The sequence below is a fragment of the Candoia aspera genome, chromosome 1, assembly GCF_035149785.1.
Source record: "Candoia aspera isolate rCanAsp1 chromosome 1, rCanAsp1.hap2, whole genome shotgun sequence".
Lineage (NCBI taxonomy): Eukaryota > Metazoa > Chordata > Lepidosauria > Squamata > Boidae > Candoia > Candoia aspera.
Genome location: NC_086153.1, coordinates 219,544,967 through 219,562,199, shown reverse-complemented (window position 1 = coordinate 219,562,199; position 17,233 = coordinate 219,544,967). Strand labels below are relative to the sequence as shown.

The 17,233-nt window shown below is 38.8% G+C and overlaps 1 protein-coding gene across 2 annotated transcripts in view; it reads right to left on the bottom strand.

Moving 5' to 3' along the window:
• The window catches only part of HSPBAP1 (HSPB1 associated protein 1), a 66,029-nt gene that overhangs the window by 17,264 nt on the left and 31,532 nt on the right, over positions 1 to 17,233 (bottom strand). For both annotated transcript variants that reach the window (XM_063288795.1, XM_063288796.1), the window contains exons 3-4: positions 9,643 to 9,827; positions 1,387 to 1,523 (exon numbers count right to left, since the gene is read on the bottom strand). In XM_063288795.1, the coding sequence (XP_063144865.1) occupies positions 1,387 to 1,523; positions 9,643 to 9,827 (322 nt within the window). The remainder of the gene's footprint in view (positions 1 to 1,386; positions 1,524 to 9,642; positions 9,828 to 17,233) is intronic.

Sequence of the window (17,233 nt, the reverse complement as noted above, 5' to 3'; positions counted from 1 at the left end):
GCAAAACAAGCACATAAAGGAGTTTTGTAAATTATAACACAGAGAGCAAATTTATAAGAAGACACAAGGGAAGGATGTTCCCAAATATTTATTAAAGCCAAAACATTTTGTGGAATGGGCAGTAAAATGAAAAACACCCAATGCATTAAGAGTAAAGTTGTGCACTTTGGAGGAAAACTCAACTTCACAGATCATTGGTGGGGTCTCAATTGGCAATAATGACCTGGGAAAGAAATCTTAAGTTATGAGTAGACATCTCAATTGAAAGAAAGTCTGTGTGCATCAATAAAGAAAAAGGCAATTTCCAAGCTATTTGAAATGTGATTTCTAATATTACTGTGGAATGCTGTATTACAGTTCTGGTCACCCCATTAAAAAAAAATCAAACTGGAAAATGCACAGAAAAAGGGAAACCTGAATAACCAAAAATTAGAATTATCTTCCCTACAAGAAAATAATAAAATGATCCAGGCTCCCATGTTCCTGTTGGTCAAGTGGATATCATCTGGATTCACCAACCCTATACGTTGCCAATATTCCCATCATTCTTCACAGTTCTTGCTTGAAAGAGGGGGAGATATAAAGGCTTCCATTTACTTCAGGTAGATACACTGGGGGTCAAAGACCACATTTAACTTCTGAATAAGGTGCTAGGGGTAACAGTCCAAAAAGGTGGCATGATTAGGGCAAAAACGGAACGTAATTTAAAGTAAATAGGATTGCTACCCATGTGTTTGATACGTTTCTCCTTCTCAGTTTATAAATGACAAGTCAGCAGCAATTTTTGGAGGGTATTCTGGGGAGTGCTGGAGTCTTAGCTTGTGTAACCCCTGAGACAAAAGGAAACCAAGGAAAAAGGAATGATCACAATGAAAAAAGGAAGTTTGTTAGATTGGTCCCCATTCTAAATGTTCAACTCTGCTTGTTACTGGCTGGTAGCCTATCTGCATAGCCTGTCTTAACTTTTAATGCATGAAGCCCCTGTGAATGGAGCATTCATGCCAGGATTCAGTGTGACCTAGTCAGAATGGAAGAACAGAAAAATGCAGTAGCGTTATTCCCATCCCTTAGTACGTGCTTAATGCATAAGTTGTTCTTCAGAAAAGGAGCATCCTTATATATGTGTGAAAACAAGGGACTGTACACCCAATAAGCATAATTACTTGTTCCATAATTAGTAAGGTTTTATATGTATATTAACTACAGAGATTTAATTAACAGATACCAATTTTCTCATTTTAAAATATTTCACTTTCTTAATGATGAGGCTAGGCACTATGCACCATTAAAAAGCCCTGAAAATCAGAACAGTTTAACAGAAAAAACAAAAAATCAGGGATCCCTTCAGCAGAGTGATAAATAGGGTAACTGTCTATTTCTTCTTACCTGCCTTGCACTTGCAACACTAAGTTGCAGCCATAGGAGTCCAAATGACATGGTGTGTTTGCTCCTGTGGAGCCAATCCACAGAGTGCTCTCCCTTCCATTTCTTCCAGGAAATCCAAAGTCAGACCATCTAATGTCCTGTTGCAAAGATAATACAGTAAAACCTTGATTTTACAGATTCCCATTTAGCAGACTTCAGATACAATGGACAAAATGTTGGTTTGGACATCACCCAAGGCATATCCTAAGGCGATCCAGACGATTGACATAATTAACATCATTTGTGGTGCTTGTGTTGTAACGTTACAATGCATATTTGATTATTCTAATGTCATTGTTCTTGGGCATCTTTGGGGGTGGGTGTCAAAATATGCAAGGTGGTAGGTGTGGTGGCACAGTCTAAGTCCCTTCCCTTTTATACATATGTGATGTCAACATCCATAGAAAAGGAGTGGGGTTTGGATCATAATGTCACATATGCCATCTTGTTTTTACCTTCCCCCGCTTCAGGTGCTACTGATTGTGGATGGTGGAGGTTGCCTATTGCCAAGGTTCATTCAGAAAAGTTCTTGGAAGATGGACTAAGAACTCCCCAGACAGACAGTGACAGGAGTATCAACCTGGGTGCTTGTAGCCCACTGTAATTATCTTACTTGGAGGAAAGATTCTGCACTGGGTTTTTAAGATTATCTCTTCTTCTACTTTGTAACATATCAGCATACCTCTATTGCTAAATGTACAACAAATCTAAGAAATAATATTCTATAATGCTGTTTGTTTGGGGGCATTAATAGTGGCATATGTCCAGAATCCCCGGAAGGTAATTTTGAAATGAAAGGAAACCAATAAGCAAAATGTCATTCCAATTTGATGAGTGTATCAACGCCAATTTCTTTGACGATGAGGACACCATTAATGCCATCTATTTCTTCTTAGTTAACTCTCTAGTTGTGGTTTACTTTTAGCTATACAAATCAACAGCATCTTCGTAACTTTTCTCTTCATTTCTTTTTGGAGGGTTGCCAAATATGATGGCCTGTACACAGCAGAAGCGTCAGGAAAGGCACAGAAATGCAAAGCAGCAGGCAAACCAAAGCCACCTGATGACCCTGGAGGGAACGAGGAGAGAGGTAACAGAAACCAGGCTGCTGCCTTTCCTTTGGTGTGAAGGGAGGCAGTGGATGGGCCCAATAAACACCATTGTTGAGGGTACATGCGGTTAGTATCTGTAATTAGGGCAGTTAGAGTCCCGTTAGTAGAGAAGAATGTAGAAGTGCTGGGATAGCCATAGTAAGGTCATCCCATAGTATTATCAGATGTTAAATTCCAGCTGTAAAGGTCACTGTATGGTTTACATTGCTCTATTATTCCTATGCTACATTTTGGGTAGTTTGGAGTTCTTTTACATTCTTTTGGCCAGGAGCCCAGTGGTCACTGTAATGAGCGTGGCAATAAAAGAGACTTTGTTGCATCTATCTCCAAATGTTTTGGTTCCTTATTTAAGTAGGCAACACTTTCTTGAAAGAAATGATTTTCTACGCAATAAATACAGAGAATATATCAGTTTTCTCTACCATAATGCCTTCCAAAGAGTTAGAACAAAAACACCCAGAATTCTCAAGTGACATGGCTAAAGGCTGAATTCTGGGAACTGTGATCTAGCTTCTCAGGAGACAGAAAATATGGAATACATAATAGGTGAACAATGTCAAGATCCTGTATATTTATGTACGTATATATGTATCTATGTATGTATTTTTACACCACCCGAGCTTCCGCTGAGCTTCCAGTGAGCAGAGTTCTACTCACAGATTCTCCAACCAGAGAAGGAGAGAAGCAACATTTAATGTTACATCTTTCCCCTTGTAGTCTCATGCCCCATGAAATCTGTTTTAGAAGTCTGAAGGATCTTGAAATGTAGGAAGTGTAAGGTCATCTTGATTCTTCCTCTCCGGTTAGTTATGTCCCTGAGCAGAAGACCTCTTTCTGCTCCTGGACACCCAGTTAGAATCAAAGCCAATAAAAACAAATATAAAATAGGCAACCGTAAAATAATTACATATACTTTTGTAAATTGAACCAGAATAATTTGGAAGTGCTATCAAATAACCTTCAACATCCTTGGGTAAATAATTATTGATGGATTTGAATTCAAAATATAATACGATTGGTGGCAAGTTCGCTGTAAACCAGTGTTAATATAGGAATCATTCAATTAAATTGGAAAAAACTGTAAATGTGGTCCAAGCCTGTGGCTTTTGAAAAGGACCTGTTCCAAGTGTCAGCTATCAATCTATTCCACATTTATTTAGGATGAGTTTATATATCTATATCTATCTATCTATCTATCTATCTATCTATCTATCTATCTATCTATCTATCTATCTATCTATATCTGTCTGTCTGTCTGTCTGTCTGTCTGTTTTAGTGGATCCTGCCACATTTTTACTTTTCTCTTGCAGCTGCTGTAATTACTCTATAGGGCTCGAGGTTCAAGGCCAAATTGCTTAAATCAAGAATTTACAATTTCTTTTAAAAGACTGATGATGAACTGCCCATTTGTTCAAACAGGACAATTGGACCACTTATGTTTTACATATTTATATATAAAATATATTTAAAACCTATTTTTAGAACAGCTAGTATTCTCCCCTTCTCCCCAGTGCCATGCACACAAATATTTCCATACAGGGGTCTTATATAAAATCAGACTGGACCTATCCCAGTACTATCAACATCACCAGGTAGCTGGTCTATGAGCATGTATTTTTCCAAACCTACTGGCTGAAACCAGTTAAACAGAGATATGCCCAACTGCCTTGGGACCAAAACATTTTTTTCCCTCTACTGAGCAATTCTGTTGTGCAGGACCCGATGATATACATTTACATTCTTTTTTTTTTATATAGAACTTTATTAATTTTCAGAGTATAATTAAAATAGAAAAGATAGAAAAGACAGAGTACAGGGCTAAAGAAAAAAGAAAAACTATAAAAGTGCAAAACAGACAGAAAACAGAAACAGAAAGTGACTTCCAACCTTCTCCAATACAGATACAAATGCATTTACAAATATAATCTCTTACCATTAGTTAAACCTTAGTAACATTATTTCTATCAAATCAAATAATTTAATCATTAAAACCCAAAATCAAAACTTCATTTTTTTCTGACACGAGCAAGTAGTTTAAAAGTGGTTGCCAAATAGCAACAAATTGAGACACGGTATTTTCTTTTATCAATGCTGTTAACTTTGCCATTTGGGCCAGTTCCATCTATTTAATCATCCATTCCTCCACTGTAGGAATTTGTGGTTGTTTCCATCTTTGTGCATATAAAAGTCTTGATGCTGTAATCATGTATAAAAGCAAAGTCCTGTGTTGTTTCTCAAGCTGCTTCTCCATCAATCCCAAGAGAAACAGTTCTGGGTTTTTTTTTGTAAGTCCACTTTAAGGATCTTTTGAATATTAACACATATTTGATCCCAAAATACATTTACATTCTTGAGTCAGGATATTTCTATTTGATGCTGCCAATGTAGAAATAAATGTGCATATAGTTCACTCTACAAGTTCTTGTTGTTTGGGGGGAAAGGGATGCCATATACTTCCATCTTCTATTATGTTCATTTTGTAATGCTTCCACAACATCTGCAAATTGAACAATTAATTGTATTCATTTGGTAGATTTATAACCTGCCTTTCTTCAGGAGCTCAAGATAACATACATGGCACTCCCTCTTGTAATTTTCCACACAATAACAACTCTGTGTGGTAGGTTGACCTGACAGAGAGGAAGTGATTGACCCAAAGACACTAAGTGAACTTCATGGCTAAGGTGAACTTGAACCTGGGTGTCCCCAGTCATAGTCTTGCATCTTAACCACTAGACCACACTGGCTATTTCAATACACCACAGCTATCAGGAAATGTGCAGCAGATAACAGAAGATAACACTGGATCTTTGATGTATGCTGCCTTTTACAGAGTTGTCAGAGCATTCTGATCCATTCAAGACATTTACTTCTCCTCCCATTCTGCCCCCACCCCAAAAAAAGAATGCACTGAAGGTGGAAGAAGGAAGCGAGAAGTAAAGACTGCTCTTTCATGAAATGGTGAGACTGTGCCTTTGGTTTCCTGTCTGGAGAACAAAATGGCCTCTGAAAACAAGATTTGTTTCTTCAGAGAATGGCCCAGAATCCAGAAATACCTTTTCCTCCACATATTGACCTTTTAATACTGCCTCAGGCTTCATTGTAAATTTGATGGAATCTAGCACAAAAGCTTCTCCAATATGAAGCACTATATCAACATATGCAAGGCATATGATATATAAAACCCCACTGTTCCTCCTAAATTCATTCTTTTAGCTTTTTTCCTCCAGCTTCAGGGATAAACTTTTGCAACATTTAACGTATCCCAATTCTCTATAAGGCAGTTTTAACTCCTTGTAAGGGTATAGCTATTTTTCTGAGACTCCATACTGGAGAATCATGCAGGTGAATGCTTAAGCTGCCCACTAATGAGGTAACAGCAGGGTATTACTTGATCTACAAGAAAGAAATACAAAAGCCTAATGCAAACATTTGTCAGAAGCTTCAAGAAACCTCAAAGGAAAAATTGCTCTTCCAGCTTTCCACAGCCATAAAATTTTAAATCCAATACAACTATTTCAGTGATAAAGTTAAGGGTAATAACCATCTCCACATTTTAATCTCACACCTAACTGGTTTCTGCATTCTGTTGAAACTACAGGAGAAGGAGAGAGAACATAATCAATATTAGATTAAAAAAGGGCCCCTTTAAAAAATGCTACAGCCTCAATAAATATCTGACAGATTATGGGCAAAATAGTTTTTACCCAATGAACTGAAAAAGAATTGGTGAGTACTGAAATCCTGACACAATGGGCTGCATTCTCTTTTCTTTTCTTACAATAAAAAATATCCATAGCTGAAACAAATGCAGTTTGTAAGTATCCCAACCATAACAGATGGCACATTACTTCTGAATTACATTTATTTTGCTTGCTACTTACAACACAGCTAATACACCCATATGTCACTTTAAGAGCTCTCATTTCTATTTAAGCTGTATACATTTATCTTGCTTTTGATTTATCGGTCAGAATCTGTAATGTAATATCAAGTTAACAACAAAAATAACAACAAACATTCTGGATGACATGAAATACTGTTTGCCCATTAAAATAATAGAATCATTACCTTAAGCCACACAACTGTAAATGATAAACAATGCAATCTAAGTTTCAAACAACTTCTAAAAGGCTCAATTAATCATGATGAATAAAAAAAGGTAACTGTCCTTCTTGTACCCTTCAAGTCACCTTAGAAAAATACATAAATAAAAGCTAGATGAAAAGCAGCAGATCGCCATGGAAATTTAGAAAAGACAAATTATCAATGGTAGCAAGTTTCTTGGCTGGTAAAACAACACTGATAATGCTCAGTATCTTAATCAGATTTTTTTAAAGGCCTGTTTGTGCTGTAACCAAATCAGGTTACAACAGACAGTCAGGCATTTTTAAAGCATGTATTTGCTCTGTGTGAGAAAGGGAAACGGGAGACGTTTGCACAGGTTTCACTCCTGTTGCCATTCTGTCTGCCACCGTCTTGGTTGCTGTCGTCACTGTTCAGTCATTCAGTTGCTTCGACTCTTCACAACATCGTTTTGCCAGCACTGTCTATCAGTAGTTGCTTTTCTGAATGTTTGAGAACTCACATTCGTGTCATTAGCACCTAGCTTCCTTATCTTCCCTTGCCCTCTTTTCGGTTGCCTTTGAATTTCCCAGGCACCAGAGTCTGCTCCAGTGACTCTTGCCTTCTCGTTATGAGTCCAAAATAAACTTCAGTTTCATTATTAGTGCTTCCAGTGAGACGTCTGTGTTTACTTCGTCTAGTTTTTTTTTGCAGTCCAGTTCTCCATTTTCTCCTGTCACCCAACTCAAAGGATAATTTTTCTTCATTCATCTTTTTGATGGTTCAGCTTTTACAGTCATATGTTACAACTGGGAAAACCACAGCCTTGTTTCACACAGCCTCAGTGTGATGTCTCTTCACTTTTAATATTTTGTCTAGATCTGTCATAGTCTTTCTCCCAAGCAGCAGAGGTTCTGTTTATTTCATGACTATAGTCACCATTCCTGTGCATTTTCTGCTTAGAATATAGCGTCTGTTATTACTTCAACTTCTTTTCTGCATATCTGCTTTGGGTTGGTTTTGCCTGTTGACATAATTGTCATTTTTTAAAAATAATGAGCAGCATGGGGAGCTCATCTTCCAGAGCCACACTGACATGAAACTGTTTGTTACTATCCATTTGGCTTCCTTTGTGGAATACTGAAGTTGGTTGCCATTTTCTTCTCTGGTAGATTGTATTTGTACTGGCCCCTCTTCTACGACTGTTTGACTGCTCATCTTGGGTGACTTTTGGGGAGCGTACACTCCTAATAGTATATATCATTGGCATGCATAAGCTTCTTCATCACTAACAGATAATGAAATATCTCTCTCTCTCTCGCTTCCTCTGGTTGAGTATCTGTTGAGCAGAGTCTGATTTTCCAGTTCTTTAAATGTATTTATCGAAAGCCTTTCTATCTTGCCTCTCCATAAGTTATAATGATTTGTACTGCTTACCTCAGGGACGGGCAACGTGTAGTCCAGGAGCTGCTCTTGGATTACAGTTCCCATTACAGCTCCCCACACTTCTGTTGACTATGGCCCAAAAGAGCTCGAGGGCCATGTGTTGTGTATTCTTTAGTCACAGTGTTTCATTGAACATATAGTGTTCAACATATATAGTGTTTCATTTATTCATCTAATGTTTAATTGAATAGTGAAGTGCTTCACACTGAATGTATCAGTAATCTTTACAACAGCCCAATAAGATAAGCTAGTGTTGTTATTTTACAGCTTGGGAGAGGTAGAACAAAGTATGAAAACATATAGTAGCTATGCCATAAGGCTATCTAGCATGTTTGTGAGATCTAAACAATACAGTGTTAACTCATAGCTAGTATGGAAGAGTAGGCTGAAATCTGATAAAGCTGGACATTCACTGGGTGACCTTGACTGAATTATTGCTTTTCAGCCTAATAATCCTCACAGGGCTATTCTGACACTGCATTCAGTTCTGGAAGCAATATTGTAAGAAGAGGCCACTATAGCTAACTGAATTGGACTCAGAAGAATGAAATGATTATTACTGATTAGAGAAAACAAATGCTACAAGGAATTTGTGAAGGAAGTGAGTGTGTCTAGCTTGGAGAAGACTGCTTGGATGAGATAGTCTTCTTCAAGCATACTTGAAGGGCTTTATACAGAAGGTGGCAGAAGGTAGACTAGGTCTAATGAGATTGAGTTACAGAAGAATACCATCTGGAATTCCAGCAATCTGGATGTGTCTGCTTATTTGTTCAGTTGCTTCTGACTCTTTGTGACTTCATGGACCAGCCCACATCAGAGCTTCCTGTCGGTCATCAACACCCCCAGCTCTCCCAAGGTCGACTCCATCACCTCTAGAATATCATCCATCCATCCACCTTGCCCTTGGTCGGCCCCTCTTCCTTTTGCCCTCCATTCTCCCTAGCATCAGCATCTTCTCCAGGGTATCCTGTTTTCTCATTATGTGGCCAAAGTACTTCAGTTTTGCCTTTAATATCATTCCCTCAAGTGAGCAGTCTGGCTTTATTTCCTGGAGGATGGACTGGTTTGATCTTCTTGCAGTCCAAGGCACTCTCAGAATTTTCCTCCAACACCACAGTTCAAAAGCATCGATCTTCCTTCTCTCAGCCTTCCTCATGGTCCAGCTCTCACAGCCATATGTTACTACAGGCAATCTGGACACCAGAAAGAATTCATAATGGTAAGAATAGTTTGACAATAAAATACATTCTTCAGAAAGATGGGGGCCGCTTCCTTAATGAAGACCTCCAAATCAAGACTAGTTAGCCATTTACTGGGAAAGCTTTGTCTTCAGATTTCCATATTTGAGCAGAGGTTGGAGTATGGCCTATATGGATCCTTCAAACGCTGTGATTCTATTAAAACAAAACTGTAAAGTTTACATATACTGTGCTTGAGTCCTTGGGAAGAAAACTAGCAATGAAATTAAGTATTTTTAAAAAATCTCCACACTAATTTTCAGTACACCAGAGAAAAGTTCTATAATGCTCAGGATTTCCTGAATCGCCCCATCATTTTGATGAGATAAATGAAGGACAAAGGAAAATAAATTTACCTGAAAATGCTCTGGCTTGTCTTCAAATAGCCTAGCAATGTACTTATAGTCAGCATACATCCAGTATTTACACAAATCATAACTCCTGAATGGTCCAGAAGGGCAAGGTTGCTGTCCTCCACTCCAGGCCAGAAAATCATCAAGCGTAGCCTCTGCATACGTACACTCGGTTTCAAAGAGAGGAGCTGTAGCAATATCAGAAGAGACAACATTACATGCACATTAAACACAACACCAATAATAAAAGACAGATATGAAGCAAAGCACTTTAGGAGAGAAAGCAATAACTCCTCTCTCAGCTCAGGCTGCTGTTAAATGCAATATAAAACCACAAATGAAATTACAGCAGTTTAGATGTCTCAGCCAAAAATGAAGCACATATGACAACGCTCATGCGCAGCTCTTTCCTGCTGGGAGCCTTTCTTGTACCGAAGTCTGAAGACGAGGTTTTGCATTGTATCTAGCTCTTTCAATAAGCGTTTGCCCCCTTTTGGAGGGTCTGAATTTTTCATAACGTTGCCTCCAAATCTCAGCAGGGCTTCACGTGGATCCTACTGATATATAAAGGGAATCTAGAGGAACAAATAACACCAAAACCTGCTGCTTGTTTTATGTATTTCATAAACAGTCACTGAAGATGCAGAGTGCCAGTGTGGAAAGGGAACTGCCCTCTTAGATTCAATAACTGATTACACCAACTGTAGCTGTGAGAACAGCAATCTAATCTTCCAGTAATTGCACATTTGTTTCCAGAATCCAGACAAGTTTTTTGAGCCTTACTTGCATATCAGAGGGACTGAATTATGTTTTTATTTCTTGCATTTATATAATGACAGAATTAGAGATCTTTTGCTCTCAAACTGCCTGTTCCATTTTTCTGAGAAAGGGAAATGAAATCAAAAGCTGCAGGATCAGCAGGACTGTCGTGATTTAACCTCATATGAATGAGATAATGCATCTATTTTATGCAATGACATATTTTAAACCAAGGGTCTAGAGTTCAGTTTGGATTACAAGCAGCAGGTTCCTCATTCCCCAGAAATATTTATCTTTCCTCCTGCTGTAGACATCAGCAAAAAAACATATTGTTCAGCTCACAAGTAGGGATATTTAGTATGTCAGGATTTTAACAGGTGTTGAATCTGTATGTTGTCAAACCAGTCAGTATCCTGGCGTTCAGGGACTTAAATACATACTGTAAATAAATAGCTAGATATTATTCTGCCTTTTCTCCGAGACAGGATTCATAAAAGAGAAGAAACTGTTGAACAGCTATACATATATAGTCTGGGGGTCAGCCTATGTTGTTCCAAAGAAACATTTTAAATGCCTTTTCCTAGACTGTTAGATGAAAATTCAGTGGGTTATTGCCACAACTAAACAAGCAATCATTCCCCCCCTTAAATGTATAAGTACCACTATATATATTTTTTATCATTTTACCCCATAAAAAGATTTAATTGTTCATCTGGGAAAGAGTTTTACTCTCAAAAATAAATTTCTAAAAAAAAGTACTACTATTAAGGTGGGACTAGAACTCTCAGTCTCCTGGATTCTAGCCCGTTGCCTTAATAGTATGTCTATTAGTATAGTATGTCTCCCCCATTGGGGGAGAAGGGCGGTGATATAAATTTAAATAATAAAATAAATAAAATATTTACCCACCCACCCCAAAAGTCCAGCTGTGCTGTCTCCTTGTTGTGGTGGGGGGTGTCCCTGGGAGGGATGAGCAAAGAATGCTGGATGTAGCCCAAGAGTATATATTCCCAGCTGGGTCACCCAAGGCGTGAAGGTCATCCCAGCTGCCCAGCTAAAGCAACAGGCACCTATATTGGGCAGCAGCAGTGTAAGAAGATGCCAGTAGAGGATAATCACTGTAGTAATAATAGCCAAGATATCATTTTATAGTGCATAGAAGAATGCAGTGATAAACCACTCCTGTATTTTTACCAAGAAAACCACATCGATAGAAAATATAAAATGATTGATGATATACTCCTGGATGATGGGCCCCTCAGGTCAGATGGCACTCAACATGCTACTGAGGAAGAGCTGAGGATCTTTCAGAGTACTAATAGTGTTTATGACATGGCTAGATTAAAGGCTTGGGACATCTAGTTGCTGATGTTATATAGGAAAAGAAAATCCAAAGCTGCAAACATAGAATTACAGTAGGAACATGCAATGTAAGAAGCATGAACACAGGAAAGCTCAACACAGTAAAATATGAAATGACACTACAAATTGACGTCTTAGGCATCAGTGAATTGAGATGGACTGGAACTGGACACTTTCAGTCAGAAAACTGAAACATCATTTATTACTTAGAACATGACAAACAAAAAAGAAACTGTGTTGCTTTTATAGTTAGGAAGAGTATAGAAAGAACAGTACTTGGCTACAATGCAATCAATGACCAAATACTGCAATATTGATTAGACATCATGGACAACCCTTTAATATGACAATCATTCAAGTTTATGCTCCAACCACCTATGCAGAAGAAGAAGTGGTTGATGGCTTCTATGATCAAGTTCAATTTGAAATTGACAGAACATGCAAGCAAGATGTGCTGCTTGTAATTGGAGGCTGGAATGCCAAAGTTGGAAACAGGAAAGAGGAAAATGTAGTTGGATTGTATGGTTTAGCAAACCAAAATGAAGTAGGAGACTGACTTATCAATCCAATGATTGCCAATGATTTCTTCATAGCTGACACTGCCAAAATGACACCTCTATACATGGTTATCACCAGATGGAGTATATAGTATATTGACTATATTATTGTTAAAAGGAGGTGGAGGAGCTCAATTATAGCATCAAAGACATGGCCAGGTGCTGACTGTGGAACAGATCACAAACTGCTCATGTCAAGCTCCAAGTTAAACTAAAGAAGAAGAAAGCCAATCAGTTTCCATGATACGATCTTGAACATATATCCACCATTTTCAAGGAGAACATTAGGAAGCGCTTTGATGTCTTGACCTCATTGATAGAGAACCAGAGGAATTATGGAATGAACTTAAAGAAGTTTATAAGAATGAATGTGAAAAGAGACTTCTAAAAATGAAGAAAGAGAAGATGTCAGAACAAACCATGGAAATTTCCAAAAAGAGCAGAGAAGAAAAGAGAAGAGAAGCCAAAACCAAAAATCCCAGAAAGAAACTTAACAAAGAGTTTCAGAGAACTGTTAGAAGAGACAAGAAGCAGTATTAGAACAACACTGGTAAAGGCAATGAAGATGGAGATTTTTTTTAAAAAAGTATTGTATTTGTTTATTGAACTTCTCAACTGCCCAACTTGTATACAACGACTCTGGGCGGTTTACAATTTCCATACAAATGGAAAAACAAAGGAAGTCTTTTAAAAAATCTCTGAACTCAGAAGGAGGTTCCAACCTCGAAATGGTACGCTAAATAATGCCAATGGACAGATAGTAACCAATTCAAAGGAACTCAAAGGAAGATGGAAGGCGTATACTGAAACACTATACAGTAGAGACGTCAACATCTAAGATACCTTAGAAGATATTCCTTACTTACAAGAACCTCTAGTATTGTGGAGTCCTTGGTGCTCACACAGCCTTGTTGCTTTCTTGCAGATGTTTCATTGCCAGACTAGGCAACATCTTCAGTGTGAAAAGGGAGTGGGGTTTGCTTTTTGTACTGAAAGTGTTGCCTAGTTTGGCAATGAAATGTCTGCAAGAAAACAAGGCTCAGAGAGCACCAAGGACTCCACAGTTCAACCCTGAGCTACAAATATTCTCTTTGATTGAAACCTCTAGTACTAGAAGATGAAGTTAGATCAGCACTCCAGTCATTACCAAGTCAGAAGGCTATAGGAACTGATGTAATACCCACTGAAATATAGCAAGCAACAGAAGAAGAATCAGTCAAGGGTCTAACCCAGCTATGCCAGCAAATCTGGAGAACAACACCATGGCCAACCAATTGGAAGAGATCAATCTACATTCCAATACCAAAAAAAAGGGAGACTTATAGTGAAATTATTGTACAATATCCTTAATTTCACATACTAGCAAAATAATGGTTAGGATCAACCAATGCAGATTAGAACCCTATATGGAAACAGAGATGCCTGATAAGCAGGCTTTAGAAAAGGCCAAGGAACATTAGACATTATTGCTGATGCATTCTGGATAATTGAAAAAGCCAAAAAATACCAAAAAGATGTCAGTATGTGCTTCATCGATTATAGAAAAACCTTTGATTGTGTCAATCACATCAAGCTGTGGAAAGTGTTCAGAAAAATGGGAATCCCAGAGCATCTCATTGTCCTCATGAGAAACTTATGTACAGGTCAGGAAGCCACAGTATGGGCAGAACATGGCAAAACAGACTGGCTCCAGTTTGGCAAAGGAGTGCGACAAGGCTGCATACTCTCCCTTTATTTATTCAACCTATATGCAGAATATATATTAAAGGAAGCTGGATTGGAAGAAGATGAATGTGGTTTTAAAATTGGAGGAGAAAAAATATAACCTGTACTATGCTGATGACATTACCCTGAAAGCCAAAAATGCAAAGGATCCGCAAGCCCCAGTACTAAAAGTCAAAGAGCACAGTGGAAAACTGGGACTAAAATTAAATATAAAGAAGACCAAACTAATGACAACAGGTAGAACAACCAGCCATAGAACTGACAACGAAGATATCAAAGTGGTGGATAGCTTCTACCTTTTGGGATCAACCATCAACAGTGAAGAAACAGGAAATCAAGAAATACACTGCAGACAAGCACTTTGTAGAGCAGTCATGAAGGGCCTTGAAAAGATATTCAAATTCTGTGATGTGTCTATACCTACAAAGATCAGAATCATGCAAGCTGTGGTATTTCCTGTGACACTCTATGGAAACAAACAATGGACTTTAAAAAAGTAGGATAGAAGAGTACTGACTCCTTTGAATGGTGGTGTTGCAAAAGACTCCTGAGAATACAGTGGACAGCCAAGAAAACAAAGCGATAGATCATCGAATAAATCAACCCAGAGTTCTCACTTGAGGCACAATGACAAGGCTGACATTATCCTACTTTGGACACATGATGCGAACACCCAGTTCTCTGGAAATGGCTCTAATCCTGGGAAAGGTGGAAGGAAAGAGAAGAGGACAACCAGCAGCAAGGTGGATAAACTCTGTTACTGTGGTGATGAGTGGACCATTGGGAGATTTGAAAGAATCAGTTAGGGATTGATTGTCATGGAGAAAATCTATCTATGAGGTTGCTAGTAGTCAAAAACAATTTGATGGCACATAATCAATCAATCAATCAATCAATCGTTTGTCTATGCTCATCTATACTGTAAAGACATAAATCATTACAAAAACTAAAACTGTAGATTTCTATGGGATAGATTTCTGAGATCAGCCAAAATATATTCTACCATGGCATGAACAGCATATTTGAGTCCACTAGCATCCATCTCTTCAGCAAAGGATCGTTACCTTGTCGTGGTGCTGGAGCTTGAGCACCTCAGTGATGCCATGAGCTAAACCGTGAAGGGCCACCCAAGACAGGAAGGTCATGACAGAGAGGTCAGACTAAATGCGATCCCTGGGGAAGGTAATGGCAACCCACCCCAGTATTCTTGCCATGAAAACTAAATGGATCAGAACAACCAGAGATATGTTGGTATACCATCGGAGGTTGAGACCCCCCAGGTCGGAAGATGGTCAAAATGCTACTGGGGAGGAACAGAGGATGAGTTCAACTAGCCCCAGACGTGATGACGCAGCTAGCTCAAAGCCAAAAGGACGGCTAGCAGCTGATGGTGCTGGTGGTGAACGGTGAATCTGATGTTCTAAGGATCAACACACCATTGGAACCTGGAATGTAAGATCTATGAGCCAGGGCAAATTGGATGTGGTTATTGGTGAGATGTCAAGATTAAAGATAGACATTTTGGGCATCAGTGAACTGAAATGGACTGGAATGGGCCACTTCACATCAAATGACCACCAGATCTACTACTGTGGACAAGAGGACCACAGAAGAAATGGAGTAGCCTTCATAATTAATAGTAAAGTGGCTAAAGCGGTGCTTGGATACGATCCAGAAAACGATAGAATGATCTCAATTCGAATTCAGGGCAAGCCATCTAACATCACAGTGATCCAGATATACGCCCCAACCACAGATACTGAAGAAGCTGAAGTAGAGCAGTTCTATGAGGATCTGCAGCACCTACTGGACAATACACCTAAAAGAGACATTGTTTTCATCACAGGAGACCGGAATGCTAAGGTGGACAGTCAGATGACACCTGGAATTACAGGTAAGCATGGCCTGGGAGAACAAAACGAAGCAGGACATAGGCTGATAGAATTTTGCCAAGACAACTCACTCTGCATAACAACACTCTCTTCCAACAATCTAAGAGACGGCTTTATACATGGAGTTCACCAGATGGACAACACCAAAATCAGATTGACTATATCCTTTGCAGCCAAAGGTGGCGGACATCTATACAGTCGGTAAAAACAAGACCTGGAGCTGACTGTAGTTCCGATCACGAACTTCTTATTGCACAATTTAGGATCAGACTAAAGAGATTAGGGAAGACCCACAGATCAGCTAGATATGAGCTCACTAATATTCCTAAGGAATATGCAGTGGAGGTGAAGAATAGATTTAAGGGACTGGACTTAGTAGATAGGGTCCCGGAAGAACTATGGACAGAAGTTCGCAACATTGTTCAGGAGGCGGCAACAAAATACATCCCAAAGAAAGAGAAAACCAAGAAGGCAACATGGCTGTCTGCTGAGACACTAGAAGTAGCCCAAGAAAGAAGGAAAGCAAAAGGCAACAGTGATAGGGGGAGATATGCCCAATTAAATGCAGAATTCCAGGTTGGCCAGAAGAGATAAGGAATTATTTTTAAACAAGCAATGCGCGGAAGTGGAAGAAGACAATAGAATAGGAAGGACAAGAGACCTCTTCCAGAAAATTAGAAACATCGGAGGTAAACTCCAGGCCAAAATGGGCATGATCAAAAACAAAGATGGCAAGGACCTAACAGAAGAAGAAGAGATCAAGAAAAGGTGGCAAGAATATACAGAAGACCTGTATAGGAAGGCTAACAATATTCGTGATAGCTTTGACGGTGTGGTCAGTGAGCTAGAGCCAGACATCCTGAAGAGTGAGGTTGAGTGGGCCTTAAGAAGCATTGCTAATAACAAGGCAGCAGGAGACAACAGCATCCCAGCTGAACTGTTCAAAATCTTGCAAGATGATGCTGTCAAGGTAATGCATGCTATATGCCAGCAAATTTGGAAAACACAAGAATGGCCATTAGACTGGAAAAGATCAACTTATATCCCCATACCAAAAAAGGGAAACACTAAAGAAGCTCTGGCGTGGGCTGGTCCATGAAGTCATGAAGAGTTGGAAGTGACTGAACAAATAAATAACAAAGCATCCATCTTTCTGTGAACAAAAATCTGTATAAAACTAGATGGGCTTTTGGTCTCCTCCAGGAAGATTCCCTTTCTGTTCTAACTTTCTTTGAAGCTTAAAAGACAAAACATATTTTAAAAGCTGGCAAGACATTTTCCAACATTTCTGCATATAAT